Source organism: Pelecanus crispus, chromosome 6, assembly GCF_030463565.1.
Source record: "Pelecanus crispus isolate bPelCri1 chromosome 6, bPelCri1.pri, whole genome shotgun sequence".
Classification (NCBI taxonomy): domain Eukaryota; kingdom Metazoa; phylum Chordata; class Aves; order Pelecaniformes; family Pelecanidae; genus Pelecanus; species Pelecanus crispus.
The window spans coordinates 55,834,543-55,853,378 of record NC_134648.1 but is presented as its reverse complement, the minus strand read 5'-3'; the positions used below and the strand labels follow the sequence as shown (position 1 = coordinate 55,853,378).

General features: G+C 39.8%; 2 protein-coding genes across 8 annotated transcripts; both read left to right on the top strand.

Annotated features, from left to right (window-relative positions):
* The first annotated feature begins 334 nt into the window (after positions 1-334).
* On the top strand, positions 335-3,073 carry NDUFB1 (NADH:ubiquinone oxidoreductase subunit B1). Of its 2 annotated transcripts, none has more exons than XM_075712843.1 (3): positions 335-380; positions 1,408-1,552; positions 2,734-3,073. In XM_075712843.1, exons 2-3 carry the CDS (start codon positions 1,413-1,415, stop codon positions 2,768-2,770), a joined length of 177 nt encoding a protein of 58 aa, XP_075568958.1. In that variant the 5' UTR covers positions 335-380; positions 1,408-1,412; the 3' UTR covers positions 2,771-3,073. The 2 variants fall into 2 exon arrangements, with proteins under 2 accessions (XP_075568958.1, XP_075568957.1); XM_075712842.1 differs by lacking the exon at positions 335-380 and adding an exon at positions 1,159-1,320.
* A 571-nt stretch (positions 3,074-3,644) lies between these two features.
* ATXN3 (ataxin 3) lies at positions 3,645-18,261 on the top strand. 6 transcript variants are annotated; one of them, XM_075713380.1, is made up of 11 exons: positions 3,645-3,681; positions 7,341-7,505; positions 8,026-8,067; positions 9,434-9,519; positions 9,951-10,017; positions 12,403-12,490; positions 12,744-12,876; positions 13,984-14,161; positions 14,598-14,704; positions 15,466-15,554; positions 16,195-18,261. In XM_075713380.1, exons 1-11 carry the CDS (start codon positions 3,658-3,660, stop codon positions 16,287-16,289), a joined length of 1,074 nt encoding a protein of 357 aa, XP_075569495.1. In that variant the 5' UTR covers positions 3,645-3,657; the 3' UTR covers positions 16,290-18,261. The 6 variants fall into 6 exon arrangements, with proteins under 6 accessions (XP_075569495.1, XP_075569493.1, XP_075569494.1 ...); XM_075713378.1 differs by having other exon boundaries at positions 8,023-8,067; positions 13,984-14,159; positions 14,581-14,704; XM_075713379.1 differs by lacking the exon at positions 9,951-10,017 and adding an exon at positions 8,569-8,626 and having other exon boundaries at positions 8,023-8,067; positions 13,984-14,159; positions 14,581-14,704.
* The last annotated feature ends 575 nt before the right edge of the window (positions 18,262-18,836 follow it).

Here is an 18,836-nt window from a genome sequence, read left to right as displayed (position 1 = left end):
GGCCGACCCGGCTCCCCGCGGGGAGGGGAGGGGAGGGGAGGGGAAGGAAGGAGAGGGGCGCCCAGCAGCGAGGGCCGGGGCCGGCCCCGGCGCTGCCCCCGAGCCGCCGCCGCCGCTACCTGCCTCGCGGGCCTCCCTCACGCTCAGCGGGGCGCACGCCCGCCGCCTCCGCCCGCTGCGGCGCCCTCCGCCATCTTGGGGGGGCGGGGAGAAGGAGGAGGGGAGGTGGAAGGGTAACGGGCGGCACCACCGCCAGGCCGCCGGGGGGGGAGGGCCCTCCTCCCCCTCTCGCCGCGCCGCCGGTCGACTCTCCCGGCCTGCTCGCGCCGCCCGTTGCCCTTGGTGCGGCCGCTGCGCGGGGCCCGCCGGCAGCGAGGACGGTAACGGCCGGGGGGGCGGGAGCAGCCGGGAGGGGGGGGCTGGCTGCCTGCTGCCGCCCTCAGCCGTCCCCGGGAGCGCCGCGCCCCGTCCCCCGTCCCTTCGGCCGGGACGCGGGGCCGGGGGCGCCGGGCGGGAGCGCCCCTGAGCCCCGGGGCTTTATGGCGCTCTTGCCGCTGCGGGCAGGGGCGTGCGGGGCGGCTGGGTTCCCAGGCGGGGTGCGGGCAGCCTTTCTCCGCGCCCGGCGGAGCCGAGAGGCTGGCAGGGCCCGCTCGTGGGTCAGAACCGTGCGCGCCGGCCCGAGCCGCCATCGCGGCCGACTGAGGGAGCGGCCTGGAGCGGGCAGCGCCGGGAGCGGGCAGCGCCTGCCTCCGCGCCTCGGGCGCCGGCTGTGCCGCCGGGCCGCGGCGGCTGTGGGAGGAGCGGCGCCGTTCGTGTCTGTCCGCTGTGATTAGCACATAGATTTGAGCTCGCAGCTGTACGACTTCCTTGGTGTGGCTTTATGACTTCCAGCAAGACGCTAATCTGGAAGGCTTTGGTTAGGTTGGAAAAGGCTCGCTGGATTTTAGAAGTGTCCTTTCTTCCTTATCTGTCAGCTTCCCACAGAATGTACAGCTTGTCTTTCAGTCGTTACAGATGATAAAGCGTCCATCTACAGGAGTTTAGGTTCTAAGTGCATTTGTCATGTTTTACGGAACAGCAAACTTCTGTTTCATTAATGGGCAAATTACTCTAGGACGTTTAAATGGAACTACTTCACCAGGGATATCTTAAAAGAGATGTTCTGTTTCTCTCCCATTTTTAGGATAAAATCCTATTTCCCAGGGCCAAGAGTTAGTTAGGATTATTTCTAAGGAACCTGTGCATGGATTTGAGAACAGCATGTGTCTCGCAGGAAGTGTTTAATGGCCCTCATGTTTATTATGCTGTTGTGGGATCCTAGTAAGTGAGATTAAAGGTGCCAGGAATGCAACAGTTTTCATGTACAGATTTCTCACTAACTGTGATCTGTTATGCTTTTCTTTCTAGCAGTCATGGTGAATTTCGCCCAAGCTGTGCGTGATCACTGGGTTCACATACTTGTTCCGTTAGGATTTGTGATTGGATGCTATTTGGACAGAAGGAATGATGAAAAACTGTCTGCCTTCAGGAACAAGAGCTTATTATATAGAAGGTCTGTTTTATGATGCCTCTTAAACATATAGGTATTTTGTTATTTTGCAAAGTGCTTCTCTGTTCTTTCTGAGAGTCTTAAGTATGAAAAAAAAATCAGTGATGCTGTCAAAATATTAAAGGGAAGAAAACCCTAAAAATTTCAGCAAGCATTCATGAAGGGATTTAGGTCACGAATGCCCTCTGAAAATTTGGGCTTTAGGAGCCATCTTAGTCATGAAGGAAAGGATCATTAACTGCTGTCAAGTTCTTAGTCATGAAGTGTGGAAACGATTATTTTGTATGTGTCTCAAACTTCAGTGGAAAACACAGTGCTTGAATTTTAATTGTCAGCTTTTCCGTTGATTAGAACAAACTGCTGTCTTAAATTTAAAATGATCACAGTACTTTTTAACTAAATACTTTTATAAATTTGTGTCATTTAAAAACAAGTTTTCAAAAATTAACATTTTCATTTGCAACTGCTGTATCTTCACTGAAGGACGTGATTATGTACACTGATCACTGGCTGGCTTCTCGGGGAGAATGTAGATAACTTAATGCATTGCCTCACCCCTGTCAGTTCTAATTCTATATTAGACCATAGGGTTAACGAAACAACAGGAAAAAAAATCATGCTGCATAGCATGGACTAATAGTAGGAATATTATCAGTTTGCAGGTGGGTATTTTTTTTTTTTACTCTGGTCTCACCTAAATTAACTCTGAGTAAGAAAGTAAGCTTATGATATAATGCACCCCACTTACATCAGCCCTTTTCTTCCTGCAGTTGCTGGCCAAGTTGGGCTGGTATTTCAGCACATTGCAAAAATCCCCTCTGCATTCACACCTAGTTCTCTTCCCAGTAAAGTAATGAAGTTTTGTACTTAAAAGAAGTAGAATTTTTCCTTTTGGATCCCATTATGTAAAAAGTCTGTTAATTTCTTAGAGGTCAGCTGTTTTGTGCTTCCATGTAAATGAACAGGAGTTAAGAGGGCTCAATCTGTTGAAGCTTTGAAAGAAAAGAGAAAGCTTATCAGTATCGAAAGATCTTTAACTGACAATGATTGCAAAGAAAGTTAAATTTATATATCACTCTCAAAATTAAGGTATTGTGGAATAATTAATAACATTTATTAGTAATTACTCCACAAAAATTACTCTAATTTTAGTCTCTTTCCTCTGTTTTCTTCTTTCCACACAGAGAGTTGAAGCCTGGTGAAGAAGCTACATGGAAATAAAGGCTGCTGGTGAAATGGAAAATATTTTCGTTTGATTCATCATCTTATCTCACACGTTGAAAGAATAGGAGTATGGTTTTTATCCTGGAGAGAATACGTAAAGCTACAGAAAGGAGACCTGCAATTCGTCAGTGCTAGTTTAATTTCCAATCTTACATTTTGGAAGATGATTTAATTACATGACTAATATGTGTCCAGGAATTCCATTAGCCCATAAGCGTTGAGAAGCTTCTGTCCCCAGGAGTCGTACTCGGGAGAGGGGGGAGGAAGAATTACATAATAAAGAAAAACTATGCAAAAATCCTTTATGTTGTTACTCATCCGCGTGACGTGGAATTCATGTGTTTATAGCTGATTTACGAACTCGCCTTCAAAGGAATACTTCACATGGAGCCAGAGCGGGGCCGACAGTTGTTTGGGTTTTTTAACTGAGTCTGGAGAAGCGTCGTTCCCGGATTCCTCTGTAGCCCTGGCCCTCGGGGCAGCTGGGAGGACGAGAAGGGGGCTGGCACCGCTGGGCGCCTGCTGAACCCGGCGGCGCAGGGAAATCTGACCTTTCCGAGGGAACGGGAAGCTCGGGGCGCTCTGGAAGTCCTGCTCCCAGCGGGAGGAGAACGGGTGGTACCGGCCCGTCTGCCCGAGGCGCTCCCGCCGCCTGCCCTGCCTGGCCCGGCCCGGCGCTGGGCGGCGGGTCAGCCCGGTAGCCTCCTTCCCGGCAGGGGGCGCCACCACTGCCGCCCGCCAGCCCTCGCGCCCGCCTTATCCGGGCGGCCTAGCCCAGCAGGGGGGCCCTGCGCGGATTGGCTGCAGCCGTCGTCGAGCAAGGGAAGGTTTGATTGGCTGGCGAGGTCACGTGAGGCGGAGGCTGCTGGCCGTTGACAATAAACATGGAGTCAATCTTCCACGAGCGGGTGAGTGAGGGGCTGGGGGAGGGTCCCGCTCCTTCCGGGGGCCTGGCGGCCGGCGTAGGGGGGAGTGCGCCGTCGGCCTGCCGTCCGGGCCGGGAGCGCTTTCTGTGAGGAGCTGTTCGGGGCGGCGGCCGGGTCTCCCGTCCCTGCGCTGGCCCCGAGGCAGCCCCCGGTCCCCGCGGGGTACGCTTGGCCTGTGCCCCTCCGGGCCGTGCTGCCCCTCCTCGGCATCCTTGCGGCGGCAGGATGAGGCAGCGGCTCGGTTTCCTCTGTCCCGGGGGAGAGCTGGGGCACTCTCCCGCGGCGTGCCGGTGCCTGTGGCCCGGCCCAGCTCGGCTCTGCGAGGCCTGCTGGCGCTGCGGGGAGAGGAAACGTTGCTGGAGATCAAAGAGGGCCAGGGCCGAGCCTCAGCGTTTCCTCTCGCACGATGACTGCTCTTCTTGGGCCTTTAGAAATAGACCTCAAGTGTGGGAAGGGGCGGGCCACAGCTCTTGAGCGAGAACTCGCGTGGCTGAGAAGCGAGTGTGAAGATGAGCAGCGGCAGGCAGGGCTGTTTCTGTCCTCTCGGATGTGTCTCTTCGCCTGGCCTAGCCTGGCTTGGTTGGGGTTGCATGATGAGCAGGGAAAGGGAGAGCTGTTAAGGAAACCCTAATTCACGTACTGTGCTTCAGTGTGCTGAACAGTGTTTCCTGTTTTGGAGGACAGATGTTTCTATGAACTGTGGAGTAGCCTGCTTCCCAAATACGAGCTATTTATGCTTTAATACTCTTCAGGTATAATTGTCTTTTTTTCATGTACTTTGTCAATGTCTCTGCACCTTTATGGTGTTAAGATTAACACTAGTTTTCATACACTGTTCTCATGCATAATGGTTGTTTTACTTAGCAAATAAAGCAAGATAGCTGTATAACTTTTTAAAAAATAATAATAAGAAAAAAACTTGTTATGAAGTCCATAGAACCTGAGGAGTGTTCTTCCAAACTAGGTTTGGGTAGCAAAACTTGGCAAGCATTGTGGTATTAAACAGCTGCTGCTCAGAGGACGAGTGTTGGATTTCAGCCATTGTGGCCTCTGCTACAGTGACCTTGAGTTCCAGTCTAGATTTGAAAATGACTTAAAAACAAGTGTACCTTTCTCTTATGTGGCCTAGCCTATCACATAATGAAATTATAACTTTTTAGTGACTAGATTGCTTTGTAGTTTAATAACAAAACTCTGCTGAAACTGAAGTGACAGAGCATAATACATTCAAATTTATAAGCTGATTATAATTTGGAGTTGCTACAGGTTTTTGGGGGGATAATGGTCTTGGGTGTCTCACGTGAAACCTTACTGCTCCCTGGTTAAATTAGTTATGCAGTTACAAAGTTACACCTGAATGCCTGTTTTAAATTGAAGTACCAAATATTTTTATCTTTGTTGTCATTATTACTCTAGGGAAAATTTAACTGAACCTCGTGGTTTGGGTTTTTCTGGTTGGGTTTTTTTTTTAGGGGTATTTCCTGCCCCCAGCCAGGAACTAATAGGAACTATCTCAGTTCTTGTCAAAATATTTAGTGCTTCATGTACATGCACACCCCCTGGCTTGAATACACACACCTCAGATGTTCCAATAAAAAGGCATGAAAAACATTTATAAAGGAAATTAACAAAACAAAGACCTAAGCAGTGTGGCATTTTTAAAGGGGAATTTAAGGAGCCCCTATCTTAGAAGTCTGCCCCTTCTTTGATAAACTACAAGTGGTTGAAAACACAAAGCAGGGCAGCAGTTTATATATCAGGATATGTTACAACGAGGGAATTTCAGATTATGGAAGGGTGTGGTATTCTTTGCACAAAAAAGATTGACGTTAATGTCTGTTTAAAAACTGTAAGATCAGTTTTCTCTGTGTTTTGCAATTAATATGTAAAAACTGTGCATGTGAAAATTAATGTTTATTGCTTTAAGATAAAACTGTACAAATACAGAAAGGTCCTTTCAGTGAAATTAAGATTCAAGCCTGTAAAACAACTTACTTTCAAAGGTATTTTAATATCTCTTTGTTTCTAAATCAGTTTCCTACAATTCTGGGGGAGAAACCTGTGATTCTTGAGCAGGTTCTTCTGTTACAGTTTTATTGTATGACCAGCAGCAGGGATGTGGTCCTGAAGGGACAAGAACTGTTGTTTAGTCTTGAGCTTGTTCTTGTGGGAAAGACATGAGGTGGAGAAGGTTTCTGGATTCTCTTGGCCCCTGGCTGTACAGCCAGTCTAGCGTTAACAACTTACTGCTCAACTGAGTGATGAAGGCCCAGGAAGATTCTGTTATCTGGGGTCACGGGAGTTTTCAAGGTTCCTGCTGTAAAGGAGATCATGGGAGATTTATGCATATAATTTGTATGAGGCGTTCATGGAAGTTTAAAGAATATTCCTCCAAAGCATGCTCTTCTATTCTTAGTTTCTGTGGGTTTGGTGGGAGGGAGGGGTGTTCTTGATTTTTGTTGAGGAGTTTTAGTTTTGTTTTTAATAGAGTGCCTGCATATTAGAGTTCTTAATGTAAATAAAAATGAGGACTGAGAGAAAAGCAGGATTTTAGAATCTTGTCTTGCACTTGTAGTTTGGTTATTTGTAAAGAAAGATTGCTTTTCATGGGAAACTGTAATTTGGTTGGTTGGTTTGTTTTTTTAACAAGGCAGTATTTCATCTGCACTGATGAAAATGATGGAGCCTGACATGCATTCATTCAGTTTAGATATTTTTTAATTTGTGCTACGAAATCATGACTGACATTTCTAATTTACTCATTTGTAATTTGGATTGACAGTCTAAAAATGTTACATTACATTTCTATTATCTTCAATGTTGTGGATATGTAACAAAATATTTGAATTGTTTTCCATTTAAATGGTTTATCAACAAAAAATATTTTCATTGTTTGATATGAATTTAACTATTTTTTTTTGTCACCTCATCATTGTCATCAAGATTTTAGAACCAGTAGTATTAGCTTCTTTTACCTAGTTCCTATATGGAAATTTCATGTGGAAAATGAGCTTTACTGCTCTTAATCGCTTGCTAGGCAATAGACAAATTGGTTATAACCTGAACTGGGTGAGTAACCTGAAATGAAGGAAATAAATTCCATAGATGTGTACTTTTAAATCTCTCCAAAGTCCTAATGGTCTGTTTTTCTTTAGCCATGTGTGGAGAGCAGATTGCCAGTAGCCACACATGGCAGGAAAGAAAAGTTTAAAAAGAATGAGAGCATCTGTTGCAGAAAAGATTTGTTACTGGGAAGAAGAGATCTGAACTATTTCATTTTCATGTGATGGTGATTTGGAAGAGGACAGAATCCATTGTCCTCATGGTTGCAGAGTCCTTGTGTGATTTGGTCAGGCCATTGGCAATTTTCTACAGTGTTTTCAAAACCAACATTTTTACATGAAATGTATTACATTTGAGGAAATAAAGTGGTATGCATGTTGGGTTTTTTCCCCGTCAAATTCATGGGAGGGTTGTATTCTATAGCTTGCAGTGTAATACATCCAAAGCATATATGGTATTCTGGGTGAGTGGGGAAGGCAGGAAGTTTGCCAGAATGAAATGGCTGAGTCATTTTACAGAACAAAACATTAATGTGAATTTTTTGTTGTCTTTGGTATTTTTTTCTCTTCCAATGTTAGCAAGAAGGCTCATTGTGTGCTCAGCACTGTCTGAATAATTTGCTACAGGGGGAATATTTTAGTCCTGTTGAGTTATCCTCTATTGCACAGCAGTTGGATGAGGAAGAAAGAATGAGAATGGCAGAAGGAGGAGTGTCTAGTGAAGAATATAGAACATTTTTACAGGTAAAATCTTCTTAATTTGAGGTTGCTTGATATTTGCCTGAAATCTAATATTGTGTAGCACAGACCTGCTATTCTTGCATAGCTAGAGAAGGTTAATTTCCTAGTGCTAAAACTCCTTAAATTTATAAGCCTTTTCATTCATGCAGCTTAAATTGACATTTTCAAATGTTACTGGTACAGCTTTACAGTAATTCTACAAAAAGCTACAGGTGGGAAGGTCAGGCATGGTGAGGAGGAGGATCAGCAATTTGCCTTTTGTTTTGGTAAGCCAGTGGGAGAGATATGAACAGAAGTTCCCATGCCTGTCCTTTAAGCACTGAGCATTTCTAATTTAAAGGTTTGAGTTTTTAATTAATAAGCTTATTTGGGCACTGTAATCAGCCTTACAGACTAGGACGTATTTAGTTGTTGCTTTAAGTATGTGCAGTTATATTTATTTTCAAAACTGAATTAATTCTGACCTTTTATGCTTATGCCATTTCTCCCTTTTTTTCCCTCCCAACCTCACACTGAGCAGCAGCCTTCTGTAAATATGGATGATAGTGGATTCTTCTCAATTCAAGTAAGTATGGCTCTATATTGACATAATTTTTATTTATGCAATATATGTTCTCTCATATAGTTTAAATGGCATCAAGCTTTTTCATCTAGGTTCCAGTTTATAGGCTTAATGGGATTAAGTGCTGGACTTATAATAAATCTTCAGAGTGTTTTCCATTAAGAGCAGTGACTTGCAGTTCTTCAGTTCATGGGCCTTTAGACACACAGTAGAAGCATGGACTCCTGAGCTGTGAAACGATACCTCCTGGTGATAAGCTTGATTTCTAAGTTGCTTCTTATGGGTGCTTCAGGTGTAGACCTTGGCTCCCATAAACTACAGGTGAAAAAGCAGACTTGAGATTGTTTTCTCAAATTATAGACTGTAGAGCCCTTGGCAATGATTACAGGGTTATCACAGTCATCTGCAGAATGGAAAAAGCTGCATATCTGCATTCCAGTTCTTATAACGCATGCCAGACACTTCAGAGCTGGGTTTCTTTTTTTTTCTTTTCTGTTTTTAAAGGACCGTAATGGAAAAGTAGTTAATAAGACATACTTAAACCAGAACAACAACAAAAAAGGTATTGAACACCGAATTGGGGCTTGTGTCTAGACTAGAGCTGTAGGCAATGCTTTGTACCTTTGGCTGTCTCCCGAGCTTTCAGAGGTGCTTGTCAATGCTCCAGAATCCCTCGAGAGCCTCCCTTTCTTATGTCAGGAGAGGGCTGTTTTTCTATTCAGTGAAAAACCATTAACAGTTTGGCACTTCCTGTATTCTTGATTGTGCTGCTTCAATACTGAAGCTGAAAAAAAATGCTTCCTCATATTCTATGGGTTTTTTTGTCCTGTCATTGCTTTGCTCACTTGCTACATAGTTGGCTTGCTGAAAGGAAGATGAATTGTTAATTTAAAATTTCTTGCAGCATTATTTCATATAGCTTAGAGTTGTAAAAGAGTTTATGCTAATGTACCTGGCTGATCCTGTGACAATCCAGTGGTGCAAAATTTTCAATAGTTACTGTGGGGAAGGATGACATTTGTATTGGCAGGGGGAGGGAGGGCAGAGCAGTACAATGAGAGCAGAGACATGACAACTCATGAAGTATATGTGGGAGGTGAAGTTACAGCTTTGTCTGGGGGAGTAAGCTTATTAACACATTTCAGTTAAATCCTAGTTCTGTTACCCTTAGATACAGTATGTGTGTTATGTTTGCATGTAGATTCATGACAGTTGCGTTTTGAATAATGTGATTCCTAGATTTCCTAGCTATGTTTTGAACTCTAAGTTTAATGAAAACAGTATAATTGTTTATAGCAGCTAAGATGGTTGCATTGCTTAAATTTGGATTTGACTTGTTTGACTCATGAAAAGTACTATTTTTTGACAGGTTATAAGCAATGCCTTGAAAGTTTGGGGTTTAGAACTAATCCTCTTCAACAGCCCAGAGTATCAGAGGCTTGGGATCGATCCTATGTAAGACGTCTTTTTCTTAGCACCCTGTTTTCATTTTACAGAAAAATAATACTCTTAATCTATGATTTAAGCCTCTCTTTAAAATTACTATTTCAAGCTCTGTTGCATTCTGATGTTTTTATTATCCCCTCTGTTTTTCTTTTGGAAAATTCTTGAATTTTTTCCTTTTGGGGGTATATATAAGCATCTGTCCTCTGCGCCTTCATGATATCTCAGTATCTGTGGCATCACAGGTATATGGAGATTTCAGTAATGTTGACAACTTCCTAAATGTTATAAAAGCAGTATGGGTACTCTGTAACATCAACAGTTGTATTACTGAAGTTTTATTATGTACGCTTAAATTAGTGATAGCAAAGAACTTACATTAATATGCATTCCAATATTAGAGTATTTAATTTTATCTATACCTTTTGTTTTTCTTTTTACAGAAATGAAAAATCATTTATTTGTAATTATAAGGAACACTGGTTTACAGTTCGAAAGTTAGGAAAACAGGTGACATTGTCTTTTTTTTATTTAAAAATTGACTTCAGAATGGGGGTGGAAAAGCGGTTGCAAGTAGACTGTGTGTTGGCCTTTTGCAAGCTTTTGCTGCAGTTTGCTTTAATAGTATCCCATATTAAAAAAAAAAAAAAGTAAATGTTTGTTAAATCACAAAAATGCCAGGCAGCTTTTTATGAATGTTAGCCTGGGGAAAGACTCTAAGATCAATTTCCCAGTGAACCTGTCCTCTAGGGAGCTGAAGCTCTCGTAGAGTCTGTGTGACGCCTTAAACTCTTCTTTCTTTTCTGCATGAAAACTAGCAGAAAAATTGTATGGAGCAGGAGGGAGGAGTCCTAGACAAGGATTAGGATCCCTATGGAATGCAAACTTATTTTAATGCACTAAATTATTGACATTGTAAAAATAATTTTGCTTGTTTAAATGGACAGTGGGTATAAGAAAATTCTAATTTTTAATGTATTAATATCTATGATTGCTAGTATATAAGAGTATCCATCAGGATAAGGTTGGGGAAAGTAGGATTACAACTTTGCACTATTTTAGAAAACTTTCTGAAACAGTTGTATTATAAGCAGGAAATAGTTATTAAAGGTAAGGGATGGCCATACAAGTATATGGTACATATACAATAACTCAAGTCACATCCATGTTCCTTGTGACACCAATGTGGTGTTTTATGTCAGTAGTCAATCATTGTTCTGGATCATACTGCATAAGCTTTTATACAACAGAAACTGGTTTGGTGTTTGTTTTTTTCCAGGGCTTTTTTTTTGGTCATAGAAAATGTTCTTCAAATAAGCTTTTAGATTCTACAGTAGTGGACAGGAGTCTCTTTACCCATTTGGTTCATTTTGCAAGTGGTGGCTGCCTAAGTTTTCATCCAGATTGAAATTTGGGGGTTTGGGGTTTTTTTAAATTATTCAGGTGTGGATAACCAAACTAAATGCTCCTGTTCTGCTTTACTTTAAAAGTATGGCTAATTTTTACAGACAGTTTTTGTGTATTTCATATTGAAAAGGCTGAATGGTCTCTTAAAAGTATGGGAATGTTCCTTATTTTATATATACAATCATGTTGGGTGGAATTTTGAGAAATAACATTCTAGCCCAAAATGTTTTAAGTTGGACAGGGGATGTCTTTTGCTTGTACGTGTGGCTTGTAACCACATGGAGACAATACTAGCTGTCTGTTATCTAGAGACTAATGAGAAAAGCTAGACAAAATAGGTTGACTTAGATTTGACCTACTTCTGTTACAGTTTAAGCAAAATTAGTTTACCAAACCTTCTTCCTCCATATTCCCTTTTAAAAAGTAATCTGTCCATTGTATTTGTTTACATAACTTTTTATTCCCCATTCCTACACTGTTTGTCGTCTTATGCTTTCCTAGTGGCAAAGAGCATTTTTGACAAATTAAGTGACTGAATGACAGAATGGTAGATAGTCACTCACCTATATTCCAGGTGAATTATAGTATGGGCCTGACTGCAAGTGTATGACTGCACATATGGAAGTTTGGGTAGATACATGCATTTTGTGAAAATGGAGATAAAATTCTACTTCTACTATCTGAAATGGTACTTCCTGGATAAAATTGGATAATATTGGATGAGAATGGTATAAAAAGGTTCTTCAGATTGATTGCAATATATATGGGCTTTTTAAAGGTAGAATATTTTGTCGTCCATGTTGAATATATTTTTCTCTCTAGAAGAAGTATTATAAATGATGAGTTGTCTTTTTCAGGGAACTTGAAATGATCTGTATATATTTATCTTCAGTGTCCCCTATTGTAGTATTATGCTGTACTATTAGCACATTAAGTTAATTTTTCTTAATTTCTAAATTTAAAAATTATCTCGGAGAGAAGTAAACAATAGTTTTCAGCATCACTAGCTACTAAAGGCAGAACGTTTAATTAAAGTATTTAGTGGAAAGAATTCAACTTCTGTTTCCTGTATCTATTAATTTCTTAAGATACAGCATTAACTTATGAAGGGTTTCTTCCTTCATTAGTCTCTGAACAGATTTAAAACTAGGATTAAGCAGAATTTTAGAATGACATCTGAAATAACTCTTCTACCATTATATTTTGATTTATCTGTTTTAATCTGTCTGCCTGGTGGCAGTGTTCAGTAACGGGAGAGAGTATGCAGTAATTTCACCACTTCAGATCTCCTGTTAGCTGAAGAGTATTTGAAGGGTAACCTTTAGCAGTATAGGTATTGTGCTTCAAGAGACTTTTAATTTGATAATTTATTTTACTAGATTTATTCGGATATTCCATCATAGAAAATGACCACAATGTACAGAAATGGATTACCGAGTAATCTTTATGCTAATTTGTTCTCTCAAACCTTTTTTTTCTTAATTACAGTGGTTTAACTTGAACTCTCTCTTGATGGGTCCAGAACTAATATCAGATACATATCTTGCACTTTTCTTGGCTCAATTACAACAGGAAGGTAATAGTAACTTGCAGATGTTAAATCTCATTAATTAAAAGTAGGTAATAATCATTATTTATTAGAACTTATGTATTCAGTTAACTACCCTTAGTTTTATGGATTGAAACAGTGAAATAACCCAAGTCCTTATAATGAAAGGTAGAGCCTTACTTTGTAATAAATTGCACATCGTTGTGTTCCATATAGTGTGTATTTTAGAGTATTTATGTATGCACCTTAATGCTGTAGACTTACAATTTATTTTTCTCAGGTTATTCCATATTTGTAGTAAAAGGTGACCTGCCAGACTGTGAGGCTGATCAGCTATTGCAGATGATTCGGGTACAGCAGATGCAGCGACCAAAACTAATTGGAGAAGAGACAGCACAGTCAAGAGATCAGAGGTAAGGTAAATAGAGATTTCATTTTAATAATGTTCAGTATGATTGGTTTCCATGATTAATGCCTACATGGAGACAATCCCCTTAAAAAGTAATTAGAAGTGCCTTCAGTACAATGTACTTACTACTGTTGCACACAGTAAAAGCAAGTTGCTAAGATACAAACGGTGTATTTTTAAGTGGGCAAAAACTACCTTAATAAGGATTCAATCTTTTCATGTGCATAAGTGTTGTATAGTGCATGTTTCTAACTTCATGATTACGGTATTTTTCCAATTATAGTAAAATGGGTTAGCAAATCTTGCCAAACTATGGTTAAGAGTAGTCAATCTATAATTAAGACTGGCTTGTACGTTCTGTTGTAAGTAGAAAAGAACAAGAAACCCGTATCTGAATTCCACATCATATAAATCATACAGCATTCCCTTTTGGAATAATTTCACTGTAAATGTTGTAGTGCTGCTCTGTTGCAATGCATGCTGCTAATATAAAATAACCTTGAAAGCATACGAAGTACTACTTCTGCAATAATTTTGTCACATTTTCATAGTGAATAAATTGCATACTGGTAAAAAGGCTTCAGAGGAATTAATTCATTATTATTTCTTCCACTCTGTAAAGGTATACTGGTGTTATAAATTGATGGAATGATAACTACTTGGCAGTAACATGGAAAGTGTGTATAGGTTACAGAGGACCTATTGCTCTAGTGTGGTCATCAAAGCTTCCTAAGAAGGAGACCACATGCACTATTTTCTGCTGGTGTAACTGTTTAAATAGCAATGTGTTCAAAAAACATGTATTATTGCTTTTTGTAGGGCTATTGTTTTTGAAGTTTTTCCTATCTATCAGATTCTTGTCAACATGTGCATGGGTTTAGAGTTGCAGTATTTTCATTTTTACAGCTGCAAGCTCTGCTTGCAGCCCTCTTGTGCTTTTTCATGTAGAAATGAAAGTAGTTGTTCATATAACATTTTCACAATAGAAATGTTTTTTTCCAAAGTTAAAAGAAATAGAGTTAAATCAGCAGAAAATATTTACTTTAAATCTCACAGTAAAAGTTAATATCACTTCTGTCTGAATTCTGCCATAAATGTATCAATTTCACAGGCTACCCAGAAGTGATGTGGACCAAGCAATAGAAGTTAACCATCCTTTTGATGGAACAGGCATGTTAGATGAAGACGAAGAGAATTTTCAGAGAGCCTTGGCTCTAAGTAGGCAGGAAATTGATATGGAAGATGAAGAAGCTGATCTTCGCAGAGCCATTCAACTCAGCATGCAAGGTGCAGTGCTCATCTAAATTTTTCTTATGGTGTTCGTGTTGCTTATGCTTTAGGCAGCTACTGAAATCAGTTTGTCAGCCACTTTTTCCAGCACACATCAAGCTCTCTGAAAAGACTCTCTTTGAGGCATGGAAGGACACTTCAGAATTTCCTGTAGCTATCTCCTTTCTGCTTTTTGAAGAGTAGTAACTTTCATGTTAGCATTGATCATTAGGAAGCAAGAACAAATGGGCAAAGGGTGGCAGGAAGGAAGGGAAACAGTCCTAAGGTGAGGAGGAAAGACAGTATCAAGTGAAGTTAGCCTAGGTCTCCAACAAGTCTCTTTCTTCCTCTCAAGTTCGAAGACATTTTCTTAAGATATATTTCATTTACTAACTTAATTTTACTGTAATTAGTAGGATGTGGCATGTTCTGGTTTTAGGTAGTCGTCGAAGTGAGTTCTCAGACTCATTACTACAGAATGTTCCTCAGTCACCTCACACCAGTCAGACAGACTGCCTTTCTTCAGAAGAACTACGAAAGAGAAGACAAGCGTATTTTGAAAAGTAAAGTAGCTGATGGAAAACTGCATGTGGAAGTACATGTTGTATTTTTCAGTGCTTTTGGGGCATGGATGGGTTTCTGACTGAGGTCCAGCTTAACTTTTCTATCCTAACATGTTTTCCTAACAGTACCTGAATTTTGCTATTCCCAGGTGATTCCTATGAAGAAAAGAAACCTGTAAATAAGAGGGGATCTGTTAGTAATGCAACATCAGTCTTGTGAAGAAAGAAAACATGCATATTATAGAAGTATTTTAAATGAAATCCTGTAAATTTCCGTAATTATCTTCCTGAAGAAAAGTATTTTTTCCTCTAAGACTTTGCTTCTGGTAATGATGCCTCTAATGTGCATCACATGAAAGCGTTCTAGATGATATTTTATGTTGCTGTTCTGGAGTACCTTCTTAATGCATAGTTGGGGTACTGTTGTAGCTTTTCCTTATCTCTGATTCCTAGTGATGGAGGAAATAAAGACCAGGGAGAAATGCTATGGATGGGAGGAGTTAGACTTTGCATGAGAGGATAAGAATGCAGAACATCTGAATTCTGGGAAAATAGCAGTGTGGCTTGGAATATAATGTTGGGAAGATAGGTGTCTGAAGGTTAGCAGGGTGCAATGATTGAAGAGGTTTTAGGTGCGGGGGTGTTATTGTACCAAACAGCTTCTACTTCTCACTCTTGGCCTTCCTTACAATGAAATAGACTTGATACAGGTCTCATACTGATGTTAATCTTATTCTCTTATAAATTTGTAACGCTTTCAGGCAGCAACAACAGCTACAGCAGCAAGATCGGACCCCAAACCTACATGATAAGCCAACTCTAAGCTCAAGCGCTCCGGAAGCTGACCCAGGTATTGTTTTTTAAACTTATTTCCAACACTGAAATATTGATGTCTTTTTCACCTTTGTGTGTGCTCTGTTTCCTAACTTTCCTTCTCTGCCTACTTCCTCACTCCAGCAGCCATTCAGACTGTGCGTCACAGCCATTACTCTTTTTGGCAGTGAAGGAAAGGATCACTTCCTTGAAAAGCCTGTTCTACTTTGAATGTCAACATCCTGTGTCAAAGTGAAGAGCATTACTATTAGACCATTTGAGTTCTGGCTTTGCTTTTTGTTGTTGTTTTGCTTGGCTTGAGCATTACGATGGGATTTGTGCCAATAATTTGTTTTCTAAATGACTTTTAAAGTTGTATGACAGTGTGATAAACTTAGAGTAATATCTGACAAAATTACTGGAACCAGTTTTCAGTAGAACATAAGTATGTAGGCCTTACCAGTACTAGGTATTGGTGATCCCAAATTAATGTGTATTACTTTGTTACTAACTGACCGTTGTGGATGGAAAGCTAAGTGCATTTTAAAAAAACAAAACCAATTTTGGGGGTGGGGGTGAAAACGGGTGGGTGTGGTCAAAAAGAACAATGAAAGCATTTAACTACAGTTGGGAACTAGCGCTGTGCATTTATTACAATTTATATGTATTTTCTTTAGGAGGTGATATGAGTGAAGAAGACATGCTTCAAGCAGCCATGAATATGTCTCTGGAATCTGTTAGAAACCACTTGAATACAGAAGAGGAGAAATGAGAAATTCCTCCCCCCCCCGCCCGCCTTATTGTCAAAACACTAAGTCTCCATTATAATTTTACTGTGTGGATGTTGCACAAGCAGGGTTCATTTCAGAGTTCTGGAAGCAGGAATGAAAGCAGGGCTGGAGGTCAGAGTTTAGAGGGAGTCTGCAAATACAAAAAAGATTGCACTAATTTAGAAAACTGTAGCACTCCTACTACAGAACATCTGTTCACAAGAGTAGCTGTATTAAAATTACCTAAGCTAGTCACATGAATAAAGTTAGACACATGTAGCAGCTGTAACTTGCATTTAAAAAGCAAGTTTAAATTGTTTTGAAGAATTCTATAGAAAATACAAAAGGTGCCCAAAACTAGCATCAACTGATTTCCTTCAGTACTAATGGAAAAATAGATAAGAGTAAGAAGTTGTGCTCATAAATTACAAAGTTCTTTATAAGAAATCACTTAAAATGGAAAAAGAATTAAATTCTGTTTATCTTAGATAATTTATTTTGTGATTGTTTATTCTGAATGACTTCATGTCAACTTTTTGATCCTGCTGTCAGCTTTTGAAATGACCCATTCTGCAGGAGAGACATGAATCCATAAATTTCATACTTTGTAATTCAGGAGAAAAAAAATCTTTGGTGTATTGTTGATTATGATGTTACTCCTGAATCTTTCTGACCTTCTAATGCTTTCTGGTTTTACTTTCAGTTCCAGCTGTAGGTTTTGCTTTGTTCCAACTGTAAAATTTTAAGATCCACGTTTAAAGTAGGATTTTTATACTGCCCTGTTGTCTTTTTGGCAATAACTTGCCTTCTTTGGTGTTTTTTTAATTCATTTTTGTTTTCTTATGCTCTTTCTAGTTATGCCACTGTCTTTACTATAAAAGCGTAGAAGTTGCGTTAAACAGGTTTTCTTTTCTACCTCTTCTGGAGTCTTTTTTCCTCTTCAAGCTCAACCCTTCATTCTGGCCTTTCAGTATGAAAGAGCTGTAACTGAGTCTAGGAGAATGGAAGAGGGGATTTTGGTGCCATAAAGTCAGTGCCACACACATAAGGTGCATTCCTGCAGTCTGAAATGACCCCTGTGCAAGTAGTTCTTTTAAGAATGAGTATTTATGTCTGTATGGATGTTCTTTCTGAAATGCTTTTTATGAGTGTCTGTCAGAATGTTGCAGCTTTTTCAGGAATGGCCTTTATTCACGCACCTTACAATTTTTTATCATGCTGTTTCTGATCCTGAGAAATATTGGGGAGCAAAATACGTGAGATAGCTTATGCTATTGGTGGTAAGACATTTGCGTTGATATCCAGGATGAATGTGTAACAGGGTGACCAAACCTGACTTTCAACTTCAGTGCAACAATTGAGATATGTTTCATTTTCCTAACTGGTGCTGGAAATACAAATGCTGTTTACATATAAATTATATGGAAATATGTCGTAGATAGAGTATGTAACCTATAGTCCACTTAATGCATTAACAGTTAGCACAGGCATTCTAAGAATCTTTTGAACATAACCCCAAATTTCTGTATCAAAATATTCTCAAGTTATATCATTGCACAATAGTAACATTTAACTAAAATTAGTATGAAACAAATGGTAGCTAGATGGAAATATTCATTCAGCATCAGGTAGTACTATACATGAAAGGGCTCTTACCTCTCAGTAAAGATTTGTTTACAGCAATGGTTTCTTGATAGCTTAGGATACTACTATATTATACATAATTGGGCTAAATTCTGTGTTCCTTACCTGTGTGCTGAATTTCCACCAATGTCACCAGAACCACTGGTATGTGTAAGACAATATGGATTTTGACATGAGACAGCACTACTTTTTTAAAACTGATTTTAAATTTTGTCTTTTTTAAATAATCCTGTCATGCACATTATAATTAATATCTGTAATGTCTCAAATTAATACAGCTAAACAATGGCTTTAAAAGTCCATGTGTGCATATGCCATTTTGAAATGCTATATTTTTTCAGGATGTAAATTTCTGCTTTCAGTTTAAAATTTATATGAAACTGAAAACAGGAAAAGAATCTCTAAAGCACTGAATTATTTCTTTGTTTGTCTGTAAATTATCCACAGCTTTAATTTCCCTTCTTTTGTGGTGCCATAAACTGATTGTGAAATAAGACTCTCATTTTATAAATAGGTTATAGGCTGGCAATTTGATACCAGTACTTGGAACTTGGACCTTTTATCCTCTCTTATAAGAATATAATAAAAATGTATTATTTCTATAGCTATACAGTGTAGCAGCCCTATAGTGTAAAAAAACCCAAAAAAACCCAAACTAAGCCCCTTGAATTGCATTAACTGTAACCTGTGACAATTACATGTGTTTTATAATCACTAAAGCATGGAGGTTTGTGTTTGAACTTTCATGTTGCTTTGTAAGTTACTTTACCCAAGTGTTTTAATATGTAAGGAATACAGAGTAACAGTGCCTGAAGAGCACAACTGTGTCAGTCATTACAGGGCTAACCACATTCCTTTATCTGTAGAAACATTGTGACTCTACAAGTACCAATTTGATTTTCAGA